This window comes from Watersipora subatra, chromosome 2, assembly GCF_963576615.1.
Source record: "Watersipora subatra chromosome 2, tzWatSuba1.1, whole genome shotgun sequence".
Classification (NCBI taxonomy): Eukaryota; Metazoa; Bryozoa; class Gymnolaemata; order Cheilostomatida; family Watersiporidae; genus Watersipora; species Watersipora subatra.
In genome coordinates this window covers 6,748,165-6,774,908 of record NC_088709.1, presented here as the reverse complement: position 1 = coordinate 6,774,908, position 26,744 = coordinate 6,748,165, and the positions used below count along the sequence as shown (strand labels likewise).

The following is a 26,744-nucleotide window of genomic DNA, read 5'->3' as shown; positions in this document are numbered from 1 at the left end:
GGCGAGGAGGCGGAGGGTATATATGGTCAGCTGACTGCGCCATCCCCGTGTGGCTAATCCAGATGCCGGTATTGCAGCTGAGGACGCAGATGGTACGTTGTTTGATAGAACTGTGGAAGCTTTGGATAATTACTTCACTCCTTGTGATAATCACTTGCATTACGCAGTGCTGCTGGGTTCCCAAGTTCAACTTCCTGATGAGAGTAATGAGGAATTCATAAGGAACGTGCATGAACTGGCTTTGAAATGTAGCAATTGGGATGATAGACACCGACAGGATATGTTACGCACTCAACTTTTGGCAGGTATGAAGGATAAGGAGTTGAGTCGTGAGCTACAGTTACGTGCAGACATAACGCTTGAGCAGATAAAGCAGCAAATGCGTACTAAGGAAGTAATCGCAAGGAACCAAAAGGCTGAACTAGATGGTGTTCGTTCAGTACAACCAGTAGGCTCGTATCCATATAAGCCTAGAAACTATACACCGCAAAGCCAGAATAATGCAGCAGCTAATCACATGATCACAGATTGTTCATTCTGTGGCTATGATCATGTCAAAGGTAGATGCCCTGCTTATAATGAGACATGTAACGGTTGTCACTTACGAGGGCATTTAAAAAAAAAGTGTACTGGTCTGAAGAAGAGTAATGCTACAACTCAGAGAGTGTCATTTCTACAAGCGGGTGATGGTGACGTTAGCTCAGATGATGACATGACGTTCAACGTGCACACACTGGATATGGCTGATGTCAGAACTAATGGTGTCCTTCATGAGAACAAGTGGCTACTGACAGTAAACATTCTAGATCATGAAGTGAGAACAAAGGTCGATACTGGTGCCCAAGTTAGTACTATGGCCATTTCCCTCTTCACTAAACTAGGAGGTAAGAAAGTTACTAGAACCAATACTAAGCTAACTGGGTACGGTAACAAAGAGATCACTGTAGTTGGTAGAGTAAAACTAGATGTGCAGCTACAAGATGGTAAAACCGCACTGGTCAAATTTTATGTCACCGATGATGATAATCAAACATTATTGGGCATGCCGGCTATCAAAGATCTAGGATTCTTGTCTAATGTTAAAGTTGTTGACCAAGTGAATGAAGTGCTAGGTGGCGAGTTTTCTGATGTTTTCACTGGTCTAGAAAAGGTGGGTGAACCAGTTACTTTAGAACTCAAACATGATGTTAAACCAAGGGCTGCACCTCCTCGTGTTGTACCCCACCGACTCAAACAACAACTAAAACGAGAGCTAGATAAACTACTAGGTGAGGGTGTGATAGTAAAGGATATATCGCCAACAGAGTGGCTATCACCACTGGTACTGGTGAATAAACCTAATGGTGAGTTACGGCTAGTGTTAGATCCGCAGTACTTGAATACACAACTGGTAAGAGCTCAATGTGCAATACCGACTACCACTGAGATATTTTCAAGTATGTCTGGCTCGAAATATTTCACCACTACAGATGTCAAATCTTCGTTCTATCAGATTCCGCTTGATGAGCAGTCCTCTAAGCTATTGAGTTTTGTCACTCCATTTGGGAAGTTCAGATTTGTAAGACTTGGTATGGGTATCTGTAACGCCACAGAGATATTTCACCAGAGAATGGTTGACAGTTTCGCCGATATGCCATTCGTGAAGGTCTATGTAGATGATGTTGTCATCTACGCTCCATCGAAAGAGCTGCATGACAAGTTTCTGAGACAATTCCTACAGAGGTGTCGAGAGATTGGGTTGACTTTGAATCCTGATAAGACTGTGATTTGTAAGGACTCTGTGTCATATCTTGATCATGAGTTAACAGCTGAGGGTGTAAAACCTAGTCATTCAAAAGTCGAGGCTATCAAGGATATGGTTGCTCCGGTTGATAAGCAAGGTGTTCAGAGGTATCTTGGCTTTGTTAACTATCTTGCTAAGTTCATTCCAAATCTGAGTAAGCATGCTAAGCCTCTCCGAGATCTGTGTAAGAAGAATGTGCAGTTCATCTGGGAGGAGGCTCACATTCAAGCATTTGAAAAGCTCAGGAGCCTGATTATACATGCCCCTCCTCTGGCATATTACTCAGGAGGCGAGGTGACCCTGAGTACTGACGCATCATCGCACAGTACCGGCTCTGTAGTACTAGAAGATGGTAAACCCATCGAGTTTGCTGCTAAGTCCCTGACAGAATGTCAATCAAGGTATAGTCAGATCGAGAAGGAGTTGCTTGCAGTGGTCTTCGCTTGTGAGAGATTCAAATATTACTGCCTTGGTCAGAAACGAGTGGTTGTTGAGACTGACCATCTCCCTCTGATTGGTCTTATGTCTAAGGATATCATTCAATTATCTCCAAGGTTAGCTGCCATGCGGATAAAACTGCTGGGCTATCCTATAGAGCTGTTGTACAAGCCTGGTCATTATATGGTCCTGGCAGACACATTAAGTCGATCATGTGCAGAGGGCGCGAACAGCTATGATGACTTGGGTGTAGATCCTCTCAGATCTGTGTGTTCTGTTGTAATTCGTAGTGATGGAGTTATGGACAAGTATCAAAACGCTACTTCTCAGGATGAGGAGTTGCAGGTAGTGCTAGAGTATGTAAGGAATGGTTGGCCCACACACAAAAAGTCGTGTCGTGGTCTGGCTTTCTGGAATCTGCGTAATCATCTCTGTGAACTGGATGGATTGTTGTTCTATGGTGAGAGATTGGTCATTCCTACACAGTTGAGGAATGATGTGTTGAACCAGCTGCATATGGCTCATCAAGGGGTCACGAAGACTCTACAGAAAGCTATGCAGTCTGTGTTCTGGCCTGGTCTCAAGCGTCGCATAGAGGACAAATGTCAGTCTTGTCAGGCGTGCCTCAAGTCGGAAGGCTGTCAAAAGAAGGAGCCATTAATGCCTTTTCCTATTCCCAACACGCCATTTGAGATGATTGGTGTAGATTTGTTTCATCTGAATGGAAGTGATTATCTTCTGTTAGTTGACTATTTGTCAAAGTGGCCTGTAGTGAAACATTTGCCTAAGAGTACAAGTAGTGGTGTCGTTATCAAGTGCTTGAGAGAGATATTCGCTGATTTCGGTCAGGCAGATGTTATTGTATCGGACAACGGTCCTCAGTTTTCTAGTGATGAGTTCAAGAGATTCTGTACTGAGTTGAAAATATCTCATCAAACAAGTTCACCTCTGCATCCATCAGGTAATGGTCAATCCGAGAGGACTATTGGTACAGTGAAATCAATGATGGCTAAGTGTGCAGATGAAGGTACCGATTGGTTAGATGGTCTGGTAACGATACGTAATACACCAGTATGTGATGGCCTACCATCGCCGGCTGAGCTGCTTCAAGGTAGGCTGTTGAGAGATTCAATGCCAGTATCTACTGAGAGATACAAAGTCAACAGTTATGATTTGGAGCATGTTAGAAACAAGTTGGGTAGTATGAAGAGTTCTGATAAGTATTATCACGATAGACAGGCAGGTAGCGAGAAATCTCCCCTCGAACCAGAACAGTCCGTGTATTTCAGAGCTGCGTCAGGTGAGTGGAAACCAGGACGGATAATTGACATAGCAGGGGATCGCAGTTACCATTTATTGACAGGTAGTTGTACCGTAAGGCGTAACCGTAAAGACATAAGGGTATCACAGCTTCCTGCGCCGCAGAATCAGAGTTATACCCTGGCTGACCATTTCCCAGAACAGGCTGAGAATCTTTGTACCCAGGCAAGAAAAACAGCCCAAGATAGTTCTCTATCAGCCTCAAACGACACTGTACCCATTCCCAACAACCCGCCAGAATCTCCACGTTCGTTACCATTATCTGAGCCAGCCTCTGATAGCAGTGTTGCGGACCAAACCCCTAGACGTGTTCTGCCTCCCCGGAATAGAAAACTCCCCTCCCGATACGCTGACTATCTGATGTTCTAACCAACTTAGAAGTCCAAACCAGTGACATTGTTACATGTTCACATCATATTTCATACCATTGTACTTACCAATGATTTTGTGTTTGCTTTAATATTTCCATGGAAAAGGAGATGTAACAGTTTTTAGTTTACAAACTTATATATTTACTTGTTACCATGGTGATGACATACACATGCTCAGTGAGGTATTTCCTGTATAGATGGCATGATACTCGTTCATTACTCACATCCGGCATTCTTTGTTTTGGCTTACTAAAAACAGACGTATTGTTTCTCTTGTATCCTGGACTAAAATAAATGCTACTTGGACAATAATTCTAACTAAACTAATATACAGTGAAACATGGATAACTCGCCCTCGGATATAGCGAACACATGGTTAACTCGACTGGATTTGCTTGGTCCGTTCCCACGCAATGATAAATGGCTCTATATAACTCGAATTCAACACTGTTATAACGAACTGTTTTTTGCCCAACGGCTACCGAAACGGTTGCTATCGCTTTAGAAAATCACTTTATTCCAAGCCATAGAGGTAAACCTCAACTTTTCGTAATTCATAAGCGTCGTTATTACCTCCATCGGCAAAATATTTTTGTCAACGACTGTTCTAAAGGTTTAGTGAAATTTGATTTATACTGCTATACGATGAATAGCGCGGACTGGCCCGGCCACGGGCGCAAGGATTTTCGCCACGCACATACAAAACAAAAATCGCATGTTGTTTTGTATGTGCGTGGCGAAAATCCTTGAGTGCGTGACCCGGCTAGCCCGTGACGAATATTTTTCCGAAGTTGATTCCGTGTTGAATCAACGTCGGAATGTTGAATGTTTAAAACGTCTTAAAATTTGTTTTTATTAAACGTATACGTTTTCTTAGCTAAAAAAACTATTCATCGTTTGACCTAAACACAGAATACGTGTGTACATTCAATAAGTATCCATTCAAAAAGCGTGAGTGATATACAATGTACTGTTAAACCTCGTAAAACTTTTAATTGAACTGCCTCGGAGTGTTGCTCTTAACGAATCCCAGGTAAAGTAAGGTAATCTTTCCATAAACTTCAAGAAATATCGGCAAAATTGATCGTGGGTAAAACGCTCAAAAGAAAAAGATGTCTTTTCTTTGAGCATTTCAGCAACGATCAAGTTTTGCCAATGTCAATCTAAAAAACGTCCTGGCAATAACATCACCTCAAACAACAAACCAATCTCAAGTGATAGAAAAATCTCTATACTTTTTGATAAAAACGTTTTAAACTTTACATTAGAAGCATTTAATTTGAAACAAGCCATTTGTGCTTTTGATTTATATTATAGTTTGTATATGTTCATGTATCTACTAATAAATAAGTGAATACATGGACTTGTGACAGTGCTCTGATAACTTGAACACTCTGATAATTCGAACACTTTTGCTCGGTCCCTTGAAGGTTGAGTTATCCGAGTTTCACTGTATATAAAACTCGATAATGACCTATGTGGCGCTTTACAGTATAATGTAATTCTACGTGTATATATAATACTGCAGCAAGTTTTGACTGATTACAGCGTGTGGTTTTGGTTACCTTGCGAATTTGTCGAAAATTTGCCTAAATGATATATCACCGTGAAAATGTGACAATTTCACTTCATTTTTCACAATCTGAAATTGTTAACAATATTTTTGCAATCATATTAGTTGACCACAGAAACGTTTAAATTTTTTTGGTTAGTTAGTCAAAGCTAAACCGAACGACATAAGTAGTTACCAGGTCTGCCAACTCTCACGCAATTCTACCAAAGAAAAAATGAAAATGAGTGAGAAATGCATGATATTTTTGCCCCAATTTCCACAATTTTATATATACTATCATTGATACATCAATTGCCCCAAAACCAAATCTCAAGCACTGCCCCGCTCTTGGGTTGGCAGGCCTGGTAGTTATCACCTGTTCAACTAGCTCAAAATTGTTAATAAATTTATACTTATTTGGTCGGTACGACTTCGTTTCACATTTTCAGCTTCTAACCAATGTGTAAGAAATTCAGCTATACATTACTGCTCTATGCAGGGCATATAGATAATATAGAGATAGCGTATACATGCAATTGTATTTTTGATTCATTATAGGCAATGGCAAAAGCAGTAGATATTTCCAATAAGTCAGTAGAGTGCGGGTATTGCATGATTGAAGGTGATCAGCTGGTTGATCCAAGGACACTCCCATGTCAACATATCCACTGTTATCCATGCTTGGTTGGAGACTTTGACGCAAATAGGATAGTTCGATGTGGAAAATGCAAGTGAGTTTTATAAAATGTGTAGATGTATTCTGCTGGCTAAATTTCTACACTGCTCCTCCCTATGCTACTCTTTCAAGAATGTACATAATTGTTTAACCACAAACTTAGTAGCTTTTACTTACTACTTTAAATTTTCATGTGGAAAATATGCACTGTTCCAAATTGAACTCTATACACTAGTCGTGCAATTAAGTTTGGTATGTATATTGGTTACGAGCTTCCTAAAAGCTTTTCACTTAATCTGCTATTGACTAGATTTTAATTCAGGACTCTCAATATAGAAACCAACTGCTCTACCAATCAGCTCACTCTGTCTACTCAACCTGTAGTACTAACACTGAAGTACTTGTAGTAGACTCCTCAAATCCATTCTAAAACTCTACTTGCATATTGAAAGCCTTAATTTAAATTAATCTGTTAAAGCAAATTGATGAACTTGCAGGCTTTAAAGCGGATGGCACCAAAGTTCAAAAATATTACTAACTAACATTACATATCATGTTCGGAATGTTTGTATCTCACGAGCTGTTGAATATATTACTATTATAGAGAGGTTTTTGATGTGACAATAGCAAGACTTCCATATGCCGTAAAAAGGGAAGACAACTTACACAACTGTGATGTTTGTGCACAGAAAGGAGAAGCCAATGAACTGGCTGTTATCTATTGCTGTGACTGTAAGAGAAAGATTTGTACTAAACATATGGAGGTGAATTAACTTATCTCAGTTTTCCTTGTTTAACATATTCATATGACAAAAACTCTCCCTGGTACTCAACCTCATTTTTTTATTTGATCAAATTTCACCCAGAGCTGTTTTCTTGGTTTAGGTTTCCTTGAAATTTTCAACTTTTTCATGTTTATTTTTTAACTCTATAATTTGATACGTTATTTTTGGTGGTGGAGCCAATAGCCAATGGTGGTGGAGCCATTTTGGTGGTGTACAAAATCTGTTGGTCTAAAGGAACTAATCTCAAATGTCGGAAGTGACTAGTTGTAATTACTTGAGATTATGATATTTTAACGGTTGGTCATACTTTTAAATCTTTAAGGGTTTTATCCTTCCATGATAGATTCTTGCAGAAAATGGAAACGTTCGTTGCACAAGTGAAAACTTGAGTATATACTGCTTGGTTTTAGACTCATGAAGAGTTCTATCCTGAGCACAAAGAGCTTCTTACAATAGAGGAATATCAACAGAAAGCAAGGATGTATGATGTAAGGAAATGTACAAGACACGAAGATAAACCAATCATAATGGCGTGTTCTTCGTGCTATAAAGTTCTCTGTGTGGAATGTATGGACGGTACCAAAGAGTGTGATGAAGGTAGATGTCATTATTTACTGATTGTATAGATGGTACCAAGGAATATGATAAAGGTAGGTGTCATTGTTTACTGATTGTATGGATGGTACCAAGGAATATGATAAAGGTAGGTGTCATTATTTACTGATTGTATGGATGGTACCAAGGAATATGATGAAGGTAGGTGTCATTGTTTACTGATTGTATGGATGGTACCAAGGAATGTGATGAAGGGAGGTGTCATTATTTACTGATTGTATGGATGGTACCAAGGAATATGATGAAGGTAGGTGTCATTGTTTACTGATTGTATGGATGGTACCAATGAATGGGATGAAGGTAGGTGTCATTGTTTACTGATTGTATGGATGGTACCATGGAATATGATGAAGGTAGGTGTCATTATTTACTGATTGTATGGATGGTACCAAGGAATATGATGAAGGTAGGTGTCATTGTTTACTGATTGTATGGCTGGTACCAAGGAATATGATGAAGATAGGTGTCATTGTTTACTGATTGTATGGATGGTACCATGGAATATGATAAAGGTAGGTGTCATTGTTTACTGAATATATGGATGGTACCAAGGAATATGATGAAGGTAGGTGTCATTGTTTACTGATTGTATGGATGTACCAAGGAATATGATGAAGGTAGGTGCTATTGTTTACTGATTGTATGGATGGGACCAAGGAATATGATAAAGGTAGGTGTCATTGTTTACTGAATGTATGGATGGTACTAAGGAATATGATGAAGGTAGGTGTCATTGTTTACTGATTGTATTTGGTGAATGTATACTAATATAATTCAGTTTGGGCCATCTGTATGCCATCTATAGTCAACTTCTTTGCTATGTTTTATCATCATGTGTAGCAATCATGAAAATCAATGAAAAATAGTTCAGAAATTATCTCCCCTCGTTCATTATAAAAAGAGAACACATGTACTCTGACCTTTCATTTACTACTGAATATTAGTTGTTGTTTGCTACTAAAACCTCTGACCTACATTTAGGATTGGTTCATCAATCAATGTCTCTAAAGGAACTAATCAGACTGCTGAAGGTTAAGAGGGATGAGGTGAAAGTTGAGGCTTAGGTTAAAGATGGGGAGTTGTCTGTTCTACTTAAGGATGCTACTAAAGTACTCTCAGACTATGAAAGGAAAACAGAGAAACTGATTAAACAGCTTCATAGTACTAGAGATGAACAGGTAAAGACTGGAGTACTTTATAGTTTTGTAGCCTGAAATAGTCTTCTTCATTATTTTTGAAGTTAACAATCCTTAGCAGGTAATGAAGCGGTAAAGAAGATATATGTACTGTTAAACATGTGGCTAGGTAATAACGTAACTAGGTTTACTTGTATGTTAGCTTATTAAGTCTTGTAGCAAGGAGATTTAGCCTTGTAATAGTAATGCTGTACAATGATCCCTCATTCATCGCGGGATCACTGTATAGCATTCGCCGGAGTTGCGTTATAAAAATAACCCGTTATAAGTGAAATCCGGGACGCAGTCAGCTTTATTTTTGTTTTATTTTTACAATGCACCGTAATATAGACTGAAACTAAAAATCGAAACCTGTTTTAAAGCTCAAAATGTGTTTAAAGACCAATAATTTTGATATGGTAATATTAAATTATTAAATAATTGTTCAAAGATTCGAGCTATTTGAAAAATCGATTTATTCAAATATTCGAAGATTCATTTCTTCCGTAGTGGCACTGTACAGCCGCATAGCTTTCCAAGCCATTTAGAATGTCCAGAAGGTTAACTTTTTCGCAATAGTTAGAATTTTTCTCGGCCTCTTTGGCGCGTCCAGAGGCCCATTTGTCAGTGCAGAATGTTTTTTTGACTTTGTGGATTTTACCATGGAGAAAATTTGAAAATGTAAATTTGGCAGAATGTACAGAAATAAAAACTGTGAGCAAATGAAAAGAACAATACAGTACCGCATCAAGGCTTTGCTTCTAAACAATGGGGGTCCTCCCATGTTTTGTGACGATTCTGACGACCCGACGACAGGGATATTTAAAAAGTGACAGACGAGACGACCATTTATCAATGTAGGTGATGATGATTGTGTAAGTAGGATTACTAAAGGTACGGCTACGCGTAACGAATTTTTCGTTGGTTCGGAGTTCTGGCCGAAATCACGAAAAACGCAGAATTAATCGGTCGAAATTCACAGAATTATTTGAGCCTGTGCATGCCCCTGAGTTCGTCGACAAAACGCTTTTAACAGATTAAACAAATTATTAGCGAGCACGATTCTAGCAGCTTTAGCAATTAGTATAGTCCAAGACATGTATCGCGACACACAATAAAAGTACGAAAGCAATTCAACATAGAACACACGATGTAACTGTTTAAGTTGTGCTATTGTTGGTTAGCGAGCACAACTCTAGCAAATTTTAAGATATATGTAGTCCGAGAACATAATGCGACACGCAAGAAAAATATTAAGAAAATTCAACATAGTAAATACGATGCAACCGACTTGATTGCGCTAAAGATAGCAACATTTTTTACCACAAAACTTTTGCTGCTTAAAAGGAAGTATAATTAAATAATAAACAATTTGTAGCTATAGCGTCCAAACAATAAATACATACAATAACACAATCTAAGCAGTTGCATCGTGTGTACTATGTTGAATTACACTTATACTTTTATTGTGTGTAATTATATGTCTCTTGGACTATACTAATTGCAAAAGCTGCTGGAATCGTGCTCACTAGCACGATTCTAGCAGCACAGAATAATTCTGTATGTTTCAATCATTTCGTGATTTCGGTTAGAACCAACGAAAAATTTCTTACGTGTAGCCGTACCTTTACTAACTTATTATTTGTACAAAAATCAACACGTTCAACTGAAACTTCACTAGTTTTGGTTTGAAGCATCTGGCCCAGCATTTATAGACTGCCAAATAATTAAAGTAAACAGCAATGTAATGCCACGACATTGACAGCAAATCCGTTTCCAAGTCGGTGACTGACAGTGATTATTAAAGACAATCTCGGTCTATTTTCAGTACAAGAAATGTAGCCCTAAAAACCTAAGACGGCTGTCACTCTTCGCGGAGTAATCAGCAACGCTCCCAAACATCACTAATAAGTTTGTGAAGGTCGCTGGTTGAGCCATGCTTTTGGTTAGCAGAAGTTCAAACTGAGCAAGTTTCAGGTTTGTAACGCAACCCAGTGCCACCAGAATGGATATTTGTATTAAAATAACGAATGTGAAGAAAGAGGTTGTTTTGGTTACCAACTTGAAAAAGGTGACAGTGATTTTAAAAGTGACGACAGTGATTTTAAAAGTGACGACAGTGATTTTAAAAGTGACTATTCTGACGACAACTTTGTGTGGTAGGACCCCCAACAATAGTAAAGCCCCTGAGCCAATCAGTATTCAGAGCACAAGGCACTGTAAAATAAAAATCCGCAAAGCCGCAAAAGGTGAACCGCGATAGAGCGAGGGATCTCTGTATAACATAATTATGTGTAACCTTCTTTGATCCTTCTAAAGATAACACATTTTGTGTGTATGTACAACCAGTATAATATTACAATCATAGATGTGAACTATACTCTGTATGTCAGGTAAGTTAAGGATATATAGACATGATCAACTGGTTGGCCATGATTCGTATGCTTTAGTAGCTGTTTCTAATGTTATTTCAAGGTCAATTGCTCATGTTTTTAATCAAAGATGAGAAATAAACATATTTTAGCCAACCAGCGTAACCAAAGGGTAGGATCTAGCGCAATGGATTATTTTATTTTCAAGGGATACATTCTGTATACATGAGTCATTGTTGATAGAAGTTGAGCATTGATTTATATAACAGTATAGATTTATAGCTTTCAGAGTTACGCAAAAAATATGATGACCTGGAGAGAGAACTACTAGAGAACAGAAGGAGGTCGAAAAAGCAGCTGGTAGAATTTATGGAGAGAGAGGTTGGACTCAGAATGACAGAGATAAACACACTACTGCTCATACAGGATGCCAGGTTCAAAGAAGCTCACCAGGTAACGGGAGTTATTTTTCCACTGACTTGTAAACCTTTTGCTTGGAGATAGCTTATGGAATGTGATGTTCAATAATCGTGTTCACATTTGATATCACTACTAGATACTTTGTTATTTGTGGCTCTGGTTCTGTGTCTTAGGTAATTGGCTAAGAAAGTGGAGTTTCTTTTTGACCGGTCCAATCAGCCAGCTTTGTTAGCTTGTCTTTTTCAGCTTATATACATGATAACATGACTGTTTATCTTCTAGAATTTGGTACCTCACCTACCATATTATATGTCTACTGCTTAGGTTGATATAGTAGAGGGCTATGCTACCACAGCCAAAGAGCTCCAGAGGTTTATCGATGAAGATCTGCCTTCCTTTAAACTGACCAATCAGAAAGCTCTCTCTACTCTAGGTAATGTAATATATATACAGAGTGTCTGAGAGTTCATCAGAAATGAAAGCTGTAATATTACTGTAAACTTGCTAGTACTGAGTATGTTGTTAGTTGATTAGCAGTTTTATTAGGCTATTAGCAACAGGACAATCCGGTTGTACAAATACAGTATGTCATGCTTCTCTGGTAAATACCTGGTATTTAAGAGAGATCTGTACTTGAGTTAATATGCTTGCTCGGGCAAGCCTTAAGGCTTTGTCACAAATTAATTGAATTGAATCAATTCTCTTGTATATTTTATTTATTGTAGAATTTGATTGAGTCGACCCATCTATGTAGTAAAAATTGAACTGAATCAACTCTTCACTGTCAAATTGAATTGAATCGGTTCTTTATTTTTTATAAGCAAAACGATTTGAGTCAAAATACATCATTGCTTCTCTTCATTATTACTGTATCTATGATTATTACTACTTTAAGAAAAATCCATCACGGGCAGCGATATCTTAAGTAAATCAGTATGTTTTTTGATGCTCGATGAAGCGACGATATCAGTGCAGTCAAATGTTGCCAGTTGCACACATTTCCACAGACCACAGATATCACTGCATATATTTTATTAGTTGATATTATTTACTACTCACTAACTTAGTGTAGTTCGTGATTTGCCTGTAGAAAACATTTATAACGGATTGTGTACATTTTTACCGTTCATTCTGCTGGGAACCTTTATAACGACTCACTTTGGTATTTGTACAAAAGCATCGATCACAGGTCGCTGAGTTAACAGATCCACCGAAAACACTTTGCTACAGTAATTTTGGAGATCAGGTTATCATTTTGCCACAAAGCGAACCAGATAGTTTATTTTTTACTCAGAAATCACAGTCTAAACTCGTAATAAGCATCCAACAGCATCAGCGTCTCTAACATTTTCTTATATAGAATATAATTGTCAGAAACATCTTAGGTCAAGTGTTGAAGAGGTTCATTAGCAGAAATACGTTTGGTTCGCTGTTTACAATTTTTCTTTTCATCCATCCTAAACTGCATGGGAATAAAAAAAATTGTTAATCGCTATTTTATGCTGTGATTTCCGAGTAAAAGCTGAGTAAAGGAAAAACTGACTTGTTATCTTTTTGGCCAAATGATAGCTCAACATGCTAAATTTATTGTGGAAAAGTTTTGGGTAAATCTGTTAATCCTGTTAATCGTGTGAATTTGTTAATCCTGTTAATCTTGTGAAACTGTTAATCCTGTGAATCTGTTAATCCTGTGATCCGCGATCAATGTCTTGTATTGTAAGAAGGTGAGCTGTTGAATGACTTTTTCATAGGGAAAGAATAAAAGTGAGTATTCAATATTCATGAAGACAAACCATAGATATATCTATACTAAGTGAAAGCCCGGAATTTTTCGAGTAACAAAAAGTCTTTGGACAGAAAATTTGTTGATATTTAACGTATACAACATTTACCATTTTAACTTTTGAACTTCATATCATGAGAAAAAAAAAATTTTGTGCAGTTCAAATGAATTAAAAGAAAAAATAAAACAACTGTAATGGTTCTCAAACTTTTTCAAACAACTGTAATTTTTAAATTTCATATTATGAAAGAAGCATTTTGTTGAAACAAATTAGGAGCAAAAATAAAACTGTAGAGGTATCTAAATGTAAATGTGAAATCATTAGCAAGTAATGGCTAAATATAGTCCGCTTTGTTGCGATTACAATGAAAAATTGTTTAGTATACCATGCTATGATTTTAATTTGTTTCAGTATTGACATTATAAGGCGAGAATATTGTATACAGTGGCATAGAAACCCATAGTAATTACATGGTAAAAATCATCAAAATCTTAATCATTAATATCGAGTAATAAAACAATATGTTAACCTTAGTAACTATAGTTATACCTACAATAACTTTAGTGTATTTAGTAGTGATGATCTGCAAGAAAATGTAACATTACAATGTGCTACATGCAGGGCATAGTGTGGAGAGTTCTTATCTTTGAGGCAGACGTGTAACATAAACACTGAAACTAACTCATATGAATTTAGCTTACTCAACACATACTTGAAGACAGTTTTAGTATGTATTTTACTAAAACTTCAAACTTGTAACTAAGATTTTATCACTAATCTGTTTGTGAAACCCGTTTCACCATAACAGATAACGCTGAGCTGAGATAGCGAGCAACATATCTCTTTCTGGCGTTGTGGGAGGTATTTCGGCAAATAGTGTATAAAACTTTTTGTTATTTCTTCATAATCAGTACAACAATCGCCATTTTTTGATTCCGAGAAAGTTTTTTGTTCATATCATATGGCAGAAATCAAATTTGCCCTAATATGGCAAAGATGAAAAATCATTAGGATTAGAGGTAGATGAAAAATATTTTTTAACAGGGGCATCGTAACCCGTGGGCGCAATGGATCAATTAATACTTCGTTTGGCGTGCGCAATCGGGAAAAAGGTATACGGTATATAGTAAGAGCGATGGAATCGTAAGAACCTTTATCAACTTGTGGTGAGATGATTAATTTACAAACTTGCGGTTGCAAGAGTTCAAATCCAGGAAAAAGCAAGCTTTTCATTCTGAGATTCTAACCCTTTCGCTACAGAGCGCTTATGGCCGGGAAATCTCCAGCATACCGAGCCAACTACTAGGGTGACTGAAGCCTTCGACATGAATGCATAAAAACTGCAGTAACTTACTGTACATCAAAATGGTGGTAGATACATAAATTAACATGCATAGGAAAGCTGAGAAATTTTTCTATCAATTGATATTCTTTTTACGTAGATAGCTTGCAAATACTTTACAGCAAAAGTCCCAATTTGTTGAAGCTCTGAATTTTTATTTTAATAAGCCGATATCAATTACATTTTTCTAACTAATAAATGTATATGACAATATCGCATAAATGATACTTGCATGGATTCATGGGTTTACAACAATTTGCAAAATAAATTATTCGCTTAAGTGCGTAGAAGGTGGAGTTATGAGCGCTGATGCATTGCGGGTGCATCCTCTGAAATGCTCATTGTGCGACCTCAATGAAGATTGCAAGGTGGATGCCGACATGGTCGCTGAAATGTTTCTATAACTTACATGCAAATCGGCATAAAGCTATAAATGAATGTGCAATGAAAAGCTGAGAATTTTTCTACAGACAGATTTTTTCCTTCAGCCAGCTTGTGAAGACTTTACAACCTGAGTTCTAAATATAGTTGATTTTTTGCTGTCAAATTTTATGCATTTCTTGAAGCTATAGATTTATGTAACTATGTTGCATATAAACGCATAGCACAGATTCGTGTTCGCTGCAGTTTACAGCAAAATTTGACTGGTTGTGTAAAAGAAGAATTGAGTTGTGAGCCTGTATTTACACATTTGGTTAAGCAGCCAAAGACAAGAAGCAGCATGTCTTACGAACAAAAACAGCAATTCACGGACTGCTTTATTGTAGAAAAATATGAGAACTGAACTTTTTGATTAGGTGGGTACTCGTAAAGGGCAGTGGGAACACCAGTGTGCAACAAATACAATATATTAGATAATAATATTTCAGCAAATGAATGTACAAAAGCTAGCAAAACAAAGCAATGAAGCATTTGAAGAAACTAAAATAAAAAATTGCAAATGTTGTGGGTGACTCCTCTCCCAGTGCCTCCAGCTTGCTCTCGCTCATCACTGGCGTGTGTAAACAGTCAACTTGCGCACATAGCCAGAGACAGTATTACAGAGAGCGAATAACTTTATTCCAAATCTAGATCTTTTAGATAGAATATACTGCCTAAAGCTGGGCCGTCCTTTCCAACCCAGCAAGCTTTCATCTATGGATATAAATTGATCAGGGAGCAAAACAGAAGATAATCGGTCACATGTCATGGCAGATATGTTTCCTAGCTTAAACAATTCATTGCCAGCAGGATCTTCAGAATTGGTAGTAAAATGCAAACTGTTTAAACTTATTAAAAACCTGCTTCTTGAAACCATTTTACGAAAAATTGGTGTAAATAATAAATGATTGATGGTATAATAAGATAACAGAGTAGGCCTTTTAAGAATACCCATCAGCAAAACTAAACCAAAAACTTGCCAAATATCTTTATCATCCACCAGCTCTCAGGAATAGCCATGTTCTTGAAGGCCATATCTATTTGTTTCGTTAACTATAACATTCAAGATGGCCGATGTTATAAAAAGCTTTAAGTAATTAAAAATTCTTACCTGTCTAGGAGTTCAAACTCTTAATCCTACCAAGCTGTCATCAAAATGTAATTACTTTGGTTTTAAATCTGCTCCTCTTTGAAATCCTTCATTATCCCATTTTGAAGCGTAGAATTCTACAAGTAGCTTTTAATATTGGGTTCATTGGAATTAAGTCGAGCTCTGAAAAAGTACTGGCCAATACAGCTCTGATTACACTTCATAAACCTATCTATCAGACAAGTTTTTGGCTTAGGTGGCAACGGGGCTATGATCTATTCAATATTTTCTGCAAATCATGTTTTGCATTATCTTTAACATTATTATTCTATTATATAGCTTTTACAAGCCAAGAAATTTCACCTCAGCAAAAAAAATTTCATTAAAAACATCTATCCAACTCATGGCAACTCACATAATTTCAGCTCATATAATGGGAAAAATTACTCTACTGCAGTAAACTCAAACACTGCACGTATTATATCTGGATATTCTTAGTCACCTTTGGTTCTTGGATATGTAGCTCTCACTATGTTGTATACACAGGTTGATGGTGTTTACCACTCTGCTCTTGTAAGTCCTTTTGGTATGTCCAAAATACCAGTGATTTGTAGGTGCATGACTTCCTCTGTCGTAACATACCATCTTGTACATCTTTTTTTCTTCAGTCGTTTTGATGGTTTCACACTCACGTATCTGGATACTTGGGTGCTAATAAAATATTAAACTTTTAGGATGTTTGACAACTTATTGAATGTCGCCTGGAATTTATATAACTTTCAGTGAAAGCGGTTGCAACACAAATCCATATAGTTACAAAACTTACCATGGTAGTGTCGGTAGTTATAATGGGCCATTCTCGGTGAATCCGGTTTAGAATAGTTCTAAGGTCTTTAATCTTTCCAATTTCTGCAACATACTTGAGATCTATTTGAGTAACAGAATGCTACTATCATGGTTTGTGCATCATACATTCATCTCTCTCTATCCCAGTGCATGGTAGGTTCAACACTTGCGCCTCAGCTCCAGAGGCGAAGAAACAGACATCTTGTATCAATAAAACAAATGAGATATAAGCATGCTGTATTTTACAAGGCTTTTTCATAGAAAACTAAATCCACTGATTCTTGGTTTTTGTTCTAACATGTATCTACTGTAAGCTTTCAATTTGGGAGTTAGATTGAGATTGAAATTACAAAATGAACATATGTTTAACAACAGCATAAGTAGGTCAAGCCTTTAATGGAAAACTTTTTTCTGGGATTCAAGGCTGAGCAATGATCAATGAATTTTTCTCAACTTTCTACAAGTGAGAAGTGAGCATGAATTTTAATTACTAAACTAATTTACTAGTTTAAACAACCAGAGAAAATCTAAACTAGTTCTATAGCTTATAGTTAAAGCTTTCAGTTAGCTAAAGTTGAAATCGGGTTGTTTAGACCCAAGTGGGGCCCAAAAATATCGTACACATCATTTGATACTAAAAACAATCATTATTATTATTTACCTCAAATCTCTAGACTTGTTACTACATCTCTCCCAACTATACATGGCAATTTATTATGGCTAAGCAAAGGAATAAGAAATTAACAATTTATTAGAACTAGATGTAGAGTAGTAAATGAAGAGTTGATTTACTACAATCAATTGAGTTATGTTGTTTGTTAGAATGGGTAGTAAAATTATTCTTTTTACTTTAGTTTAGTAGATAGAAGAGACTCAAACACAAAGATAACTATACCTCATATTATTCTCAGCAGCAAAAAGGCTGTCAGCTCTAACCAGGCTGTAATGACCCAATCTTTCACCACCTGTTGCTCAAAGAAGTCTGTGGCATCTTTGTTGAAACTAGATGCCATGTTGTAATTATGTTGTTATTCAATAAATTGTGCTGATTCAGTAGTTGAAGGAGATTTGGATTGAAGCAGATTGTCATTCAGTAAATCTGTGAATTCCCCCATGATATACGATGGTTCTGTAGTGTTACTAATTCCGTTCCTGAAGTTTTGCTTATGTATTCACTAAAACACACCCCCTTTTTGAAAGATCATTTTCACTTGCGTTAATGCCTAACTTATGCAAGTGTAACTGCCGATAGTGAATTTTCTAACAACGAGAATCTTTAAGGTCGCAGACAACTAGTTTGTAAGCGATAGCAGTTTTACGACCTAATAAAAATTGTGTGCTAATAGTTGGCCAAAGAAGAAACCATATATTTATCGCTCGTGGATTTTTTCCTCACACGTTGCTTTATATGTCACGAATTCATCGTCCGCTTAAAACTGAGCATTCTTAACCGTGATCAAGTTTTATCGATTTTACATTCGAGACATACTGGCAGTCAGATCACTTCAAACATAAAAAAACAATTGCAATTGATAAAATAATACCTATATTATCTAATAAAATCAATTAAAATATTGTGTTAATACATCTTTAATATGAATATAAACAATATATATTTGGTTATAAGGAAAAAAACTAGAAGGGCTCAAATTTGTGATTGAGCTGAAAGACCTCTGCAAAATTATTTTGTTACAACATCTCTTTATGTGCTAAATTGAACCAATATTCTGTGTAATCAATGTGCGAATCTTACATAAGTGTCTTATTGTATTACCATCCTTCACTTGTTAGTGAACTCTCACAACATAGTGTCAATTAGAATACTTTGATTTGAAAACATTCTCTAATATTTTAGTTATTTTAGCTGAGTTTTTACCACAGTTGTTGGATGAAATTAACGGTGGTAAATATCCAGTATATTGGAAACCCTCACCTATACATCCTAAAACAAATAACTCCAAGTCCAACCATGACTCACTTTTATTATTTGTGACTTTGAGATTGATACACTTTTATTATTAGAAACTTGCCTCAGCAGTTGAATATAATGTGAGAAATGCTTGTGTTTAGAACAAGTTTTAAACACTATAGATATACATAATTTTACTAGTTTATTTTCATTTTATTAAAATTGATTGGTAGATAAACTTCACCTATACATATTAAAGAGTCCACTTAGAAAATATATTTTTGACTTGTATACTAAGATCACATTACTTGTCACCTTAGAGATCAAACTTAACCTTAAAGGATGGTATTAAAAACAAATAACCAGAGTTGCTCCTCAAGTATAGAACAACTAGTAGTTTACTAATATTATGATGTTAGTATTCAGATCTGTGCCAGATCTGAATCAGAAGGTATCTGAATCAGGAGCCCATAGTGAACTTTACTCTGTTCACATTTTCAGAACAGTCATGTTAAAATTCAAGTTGAATAATATATGTGACTATATTATACTATTGGTTTCTGTTCATCTGTTTTTATATTTTTATACAGCTGAAGCGAGAGAAATAGAGTTGAATATGGTAGATGCTGCCGTTATACCTGTCAGCCAGCCTCTTCCTCCGACATCCCTTAAATTTAAGAAAGTAGTGGAAAATGTAGGACAGTGCTTTACAGTCTGTCAACATGATGGATTCACATATGTAGGTGGTGCAGAGTCAATTGAGTATAAGATAGATGAGTCTGACAGTTCAGTTACTTCTTTATTATTCATAGAAGATGTGAAGCGTATCCATGGACTCTGTGAATGTAATGACAAGTTATATATCCTAGCTCCAGGAAAGGTTGTTGTAACTGATATGAATGGTACACTAATCACTAGTTGGGCTTATTCTGTTAAGTCTGCTTATGTTAACAAACTTGTTGTTACTGGAGAGAACGTAGTAGTCCCTGATAGGTCTAACAAACGTTTCACAGTCTCTTCACTAGATAGACAGGTTATTAAATACATAACTTGTCCACAAGTTGGTGGATGGGATACAATGACTCTCTGTGCTCTTGACCATGATTCAGTTGTGGTATCTTCATGTGACACATCAACAGTGTTTAAAGTGAATATAGAAACAGGGGAGGTGATGTGGACTTCTACTGCTGTGAATGAACCTGGTGGAGTAGCCTGTTATATGAAGAAGTATATATTGGTGACACCTGTTATCTCAGACCATACAGAGATACACATACTACACACTGACACTGGTATGTAGTAAGTTCTACTGTTATTATGTAATATAATATTATACTATTTATAGAACCTGTTACACTACTTGATCTTCACTGACTGATAGGATTCTTATATTATATTTCTCTAGTCTTACTAATGGTCTCTTTAACAGGTAGAACTTGTCACATGACTTTACCTTCCATGACTAAACACTTTATTTTATTATTATATTGTGATGGATGTAGCTGTGATGGATGTAGCAGAGTAATTTGTCTCTTCTCACAGGTCATCATATTGGTAAACTGGTGGATACAGAGAAGAGAGGTTCCTCTGAAGTGCTTGACTTGTGTGTAACAGGAGATACACTTATAGTACCAAGAAGACATCAGAAAGCAGTGTTGTATTATCAACTGGTGAGTCAGTGATGGAATTAAAAAGAGAACAACTTCACAGTAACTGTCAAGCTGTATACAATCTTTAATTATGTGGTCTAGTAATATTAAAATAACTATTTGCTGCTAGCTTTGAGATTCTTACTACTACTACTACCTGACAAGTTTAATATAAATAGGAACTGGCAGCTGTACTTTAGTCAGTTGGTAGTAAACTTGAACCTAGTTGTTTTATATCATTACTTTCTATTTGATGATGAAATAGGGTTCTCTTTTTAAAAATACAATAAATTATATTAATTATATCATCAATTCTGTAGCAGACATATCAATATTTGGACGGTGACAAGCTCTACAACTAACTGGTACACAATTAATCATCCTGTAACATTGTCAGTACTTTTATGTGTTTACAAGATGTCAATATTAACAAGTGGCAGAGCAGATTTATACTTTCTCAAATTTATATCGATGACGCTGACATTCCAATCTGACAGCATCTGGTTGTCCCTATATAACTTAGCATTGCTAAGCTATCAATATCAAACAAACAATGAAATCATGCTGGCTATTTAATAATATCATATACACAGACCAGAGTGTTAGCAGTACTACCAGAACAGGGACGCCCCATAATACATCCAAAACGGAGTCTTATAGACATGATCACTTAGGGTACAATAAACATTTTGCATGGAGAGTGACAAGGTGTGAAGTCAATCAGCTCATTCCGAAACTACAGAAACTAAATTTGATGAAAATTGGCTACAAGCAGTTGGATCTTAGGCTAAGAGCTGAAGGGTCTAAAGCTAAACGCTAATAGACCCAGGACAGCAAGCTCAGTGACCCTAGACTAATAACTTGTCTGGCATTCTAGAGTCTCTACCATTACAGTTAACAAACCTGAGCATAAACTCTGTCTGTACAAAACTACCTTCATTCCCTTGGATTTGTTAGCCTATTACAATGACCTCTTGAAGGTCATAGAAAGTCGCAAATCATTATCAAACACTATGTTTCCATTGTGCAGGTGGTGCAGCTTTGGAATTGTGCCCACATGCTGCAAGTGTTTCAATGGACATGTGCATGTTGCGGATTAACACAGGCTATTTTGTAAAAAGAATATAGAGTTTTAGGCTACATATCATAGCAGAACACTCCTTTTTTACTTAGATTCACTTCAAAGCATTAAACTGACTCAAATAACTGATATACAACAGTGACAAGTAGTTTGACTCTGTAAAAGACCTTAATCTCCGAGCTGATCACGCTACTCAGCATGTGTAAATTCTAAATATGAGTCTGGTGACAGACCTATGTTCTACAAACAACAGCAACTCAATAAACAAATTATCAGTTGATCTGATAATATCAGTTGGTCTGGTCTTTTATTAACCGGCGTTGCCCGGTTAATAAAAAATTCTGGACAGAAAATTGATTTGTATTTAATGTACATTTGCCATTCTAACTTTCAAATTACATATTATGAGAGAAGTGTTTTGTGTAGTTGAAATAAATTAAGAAAAAAATAAACTAAAGGTTTTCAAACTTTTTCAAACAACTGTAACTTTCAAACTTCATATCATGAGGAAAAAGTTTTGAGCAGGACAACTAAATCAAACCATCGTAAAGTTTTCAAACCATTGTAAATTTAAAACTTCCTAACTTTCAGCGACGTATATCTTTTAATAACGTACAGTGAAACCTCGGTTCTTGAACATAATTCGTTCCTGAAGGTTGTTCGAAAACCAAGTTGTTCGAGATCGGAAACAATTTTTTCCATTAAAATGAATGTATGTAAATTTTAATTCATTTCAAGGTGAGAAAACAACTTCGGTAAAGTATTTTTTCAACAATTTACACCATAAACTGTACTGTATACTGCATACTATAAATAAAACCGGGTAGATGTAGATCATGTTTAATTTTAATAAAAGGTTTTTTGTCTATGATGATGGAAAAAGAAAACAAAAGTAAACATGTCGTATATTTTGCTCTTGAAACATCAAAAACATTAAAGGTTAAGATACAATAATAAAAATTGCAGAAATTGATAATGAAACAGCAAAAAATGCCACAGATCAGTTACATCAAAAATCGTAGAAAAAAGAAAATATAAACAGCAATGGCATGTTCACTTCACATCTTTAAAGGAGAATCTTCCTCAATAAAATTTAGACTAATAAAATAACTCGACTGGAGGGGTTATCTCTCTAGAAAATTTTTCGGTAGAGGAGATGTTGTCCCAGATGGTTCTTCTTTTTTGGAAAGAATTTATCAAGCGTAAAATGCTTCTCCGTTTGTCAAGGACTGTTTTTATGCTGTTTCCGGAGCTGTTCTAATTCCAATGCGCATGCTCCAGTTTGGTCAAGAACCGAATTTATGTTCAAGATCCGAGATGAACAAATCTCAAAATCTGATCGAAAACTGAGTTGGTCAAGAACCAAAACACTCAAGAACTAGAGTTCCACTGTATATAATCAGTGCACAAATCGCCAAATTTTAAGTTTGAGATAAATTAGCGTTGATATCGTGGGGCCGAATGAATTAGCCCTAACAAAAAAGGCGAATAAGCATCGCGCTGCATATCATTAGGTCCCAAAATGTTTCTGAACAGGAGCATCGTAATTCGTGGACACCAGGCTAAAATAATTAGCACGGTGTGCTAATTATTTTAGCCTGCGCAAATATAATAATTACACCATGCGCAAAGTTTTGGCGCATGGTGTATCCGTCGTATGAAAACGTATCTGATTGGTATGGCGTTCTAGCTCAGTGGTAGAGCCTCCGGATAAGAAACTTGTCGATGCATTCATCGTGAGTCAAAATCTATTGGTACACAAAATTTTAATATCAAGATTTAAAGATCTATAGCCGGAATGCAGACAGACCCACATACGACGATGACAGACATACTTTGAGAAATATAATTTTTAAATATAAATATAATCATAAAGGTTGTGATACTCCTATGTTGTCAAATTAAATTATTCATTTAGTTTTAAAGTTTTTTAGTACAGTTAGTAAAATCAAAAATATGCAAACTGCTTGGTGAAGAAACAAAGTATATACAAAACCTACAGCATTAAAGAAATTAGTAGCGTGGAAAAACTCCCAAAAGAAGATAACTCTAAAATCCTTGGTATCTCTGTTTTCTTGAGAAACAATTGTCTTTATTTTAATAAAACACACAATAGAAAACTAACGAAATTAGCCTTATGGTGCGTTTACACTGGCCAACACCGACTCCGATTAGGTGCCAGTACCCCGACTCAGACAGGTACCTCAGACATTTCACGTATGGGTGCCGACACCGACTCCCCCTTTACATTGCAACGATCGAACTATTTTTGTCGGTACCAACAGCCAATCACAGCGCTTCGCCGTTCTGACCTTCACCCGACCACGCGAAGACGAGTACACATAAAAATCAACGCGCTTGATGTGGAAAATTATATGCTAGTACTACACTAAACATTGTTAGCCGGTGTTCCTGCTCGGTCCCGTTAGCCGGAACGGGCAATTTTATTGTCTATAAGGGAGCAACGCTCACTTAGTAGACAGAGCAAATGGCTGTACGCTCCTCGGCTAGTGAATTTCCTTTGCTAATAAAACATTGAATGAAATCACACGCACGCAATTTATTTCTGTATGAAATAATCTAGATCGTGCCAAGTAAGGGCCGGCAAATTCCTTTACAGTAGTACTAGTAGTAGTACTAGTAGTAGTCGTACAACTGGCTATTCACTTTTAATTAATTTAAATAAAAGCTACAGCAACTTACCAGTAGAATTCATTGATTGGGCCAGCAAAACATAAAATTCCTGAGCCTTCGTGTGGGCTTCTGGAAGCCGATGGTTCTAAATAAACTGCCTCATTTCTAGTTCCTCTATAAACAAGTCTGTATCGACTTGTTTTATCAACGAACTAACTTGATTTTTTGGTACTCTCGCGTTCACATCATTGCTAGCCATGCTGGTTCACTATCAGAAAGAGCACGAGGGAAAGTTTAATAACAGTTTCCTAGCCTCTCATTAAACCTAGCCCTTTCGTTTCATAAACTTAGCTCTGTCATTAAAGCCTAGGCTCATTTAATCAGAGGCTCCTAGCTTCTGATTGGCTGATGAGCGTCCGATTTGTCGGTGCAACTGGGCACTGTTGGGTTTCACCGACACCGACTTTCAGATCGGTGCCAACACCGATCTCTCTGTTCACACCTACCGACGCCGACACCGACTCATCAAATTTGTCTGTGCTCGACAAAATCGGTGACAAAATCGACCAGTGTAAACGCACCATTAGCATAAAGCCTGGTTTCTATATGACAGCGCAATGATCGTGCGCGGCGTAATGATCGTGCGCAACGCATTGCGTTGGGTGCGATGCAGTGTTTCCATAGCGGGCGCGTAGGCGTCACGCTTTTAGGAAAATGTGGGGTTTCCAGCTAAACGTTTTCGCTTTCGTCATTTCCGATTTACTCTTTTGTATGGGAGACAGAATTCTTCGCGATATAAACATCATGGTGACACGCAGGCGGAGGCTTCTACTTTTCCTGTACCTCAGGAGAAGGATGCACCGTAAAATCAACGCACTCAGAAGAATGCCCAGGAAACATGCATTTTGGATACGTGGTTCACTCAAAAAAAGGAAACAGCTTGGCCAGTACCATACTCTTTTTAAAGAGTTGAGGGAAGGAGATCGGGAAACCTTTTTCAGGTGAGATGTGTTCGTCAGTACGTGTGTGTTTTCTTCTTTTTCATACACGCGCGTAATAATAATGATAACGGTAATAATAACATTATTAATGCTGACGTACATACATACTCTAGTATCAGTTAAAAATCTGCGATGTGCTTATTGTTGCTTATCATCGTTGCTCAAGTTGAAGATATATGAGGATGACACCTGAACGATTTGACCACCTGCTCAGCTGTGTCTCACCATATATGAAAGCAAGATTCTGCCGGAGTTGTGAAGCTATCTCCCACGAGGAACGCTTAGCAATTACACTCCGATACCTTGCAACTGGTAAGCTGGAACATGATGCCTTTGATGTATTTGTATTTTATATTTATGTATTTCACTGCTGCCTAACAGACTACAATCGACAAATCTCGGCCATTCATTGTTATACACTTAAAAACATGCTTACCCTGTGTTATTCAATTAATTGTATTAAAGGTAATTGATTACGTTTAGGGCAATGGTATTTGTTGTTGCAGGAGATTCTCAGCAGTCTCAAAGCTTCAACTTCAGAGTTGGACGCGCAACAATTTGCAAGATCGTTCATGAAGTCTGTCAGGCTCTGTGGGACTCTTTGAAAGATCGCTATCTAAAGGAACCACAGAGCAGAGAGGACTTTACACTGATTGGAGACAAATTCACTTCTGAATGGAATATGCCAAACGTTGTAGGAGCATTGGATGGTAAACATGTGGCTATTGAATGTCCTAGTGGGGGTGGCTCATTATATTATAACTATAAACATTTCTATTCCACTGTTCTCATGGCTGTCTGTGATGCCGATTATCGCTTCTTAAGTGTGAGCATCGGTAGTTATGGCAGCGAGAATGATGCTGGGATTTTTAAACAGTCATCATTTATACGAAAGTTTGACCATGGAGTACATGATCTTCCTCCACCCACACAGCATGGTCAGTACTCTATCCCATACTATTTGGTTGGAGATGAGATATTTCCACTTACCAGTTGGCTCATGAAACCATGGCCAGGCAAAAATCTGAGCCAAGAACAACAAGTATTTAATTATAGACTCAAGATGTAGAAGAACGATAGAAAATACATTTGGAATACTGTGTGCACGATGGCGTATATTCCGCCGGCCAATCCATGCAAAATTGGATTTGGTAGACCTGATTGTCCAGGCTTGTGTTTGCCTCCATAGCTACCTGATGCTCACCGATAACGCTAGCTACAAGCCAACAGGTTTTGTTGATAGCTACAGCGATACGGGTGACTTGATCGAAGGCGATTGGAGAAAAGAAGTAACAGAGGGTGGTGGTGCCTTAGGCAGACTCAGACCACGATCCCTCAACCATACATATACTGCAAAGGAGATCAGGGAATGCCTCACAAGATATGTCAACTCGCCAGAAGCAGCACTTCCATGGCAAGTACAGCTTGTCACAAGCACTGGGAAGCGGCAACATGGTGATACTGTGCAATGAGTTCATATT

At 37.1% G+C, this 26,744-nt stretch overlaps 1 protein-coding gene across 2 annotated transcripts; it reads left to right on the top strand.

The window, feature by feature from the left end:
- The first annotated feature begins 5,904 nt into the window (after positions 1-5,904).
- Positions 5,905-20,841, top strand: LOC137387116 (uncharacterized). Of its 2 annotated transcripts, none has more exons than XM_068073421.1 (8): positions 5,905-6,195; positions 6,745-6,904; positions 7,336-7,413; positions 8,522-8,718; positions 11,370-11,540; positions 11,832-11,940; positions 19,489-20,190; positions 20,441-20,841. In XM_068073421.1, exons 5-8 carry the CDS (start codon positions 11,457-11,459, stop codon positions 20,578-20,580), a joined length of 1,035 nt encoding a protein of 344 aa, XP_067929522.1. In that variant the 5' UTR covers positions 5,905-6,195; positions 6,745-6,904; positions 7,336-7,413; positions 8,522-8,718; positions 11,370-11,456; the 3' UTR covers positions 20,581-20,841. The 2 variants fall into 2 exon arrangements, with proteins under 2 accessions (XP_067929522.1, XP_067929523.1); XM_068073422.1 differs by having other exon boundaries at positions 5,905-6,199; positions 6,749-6,904.
- Positions 20,842-26,744: the final 5,903 nt, after the last annotated feature.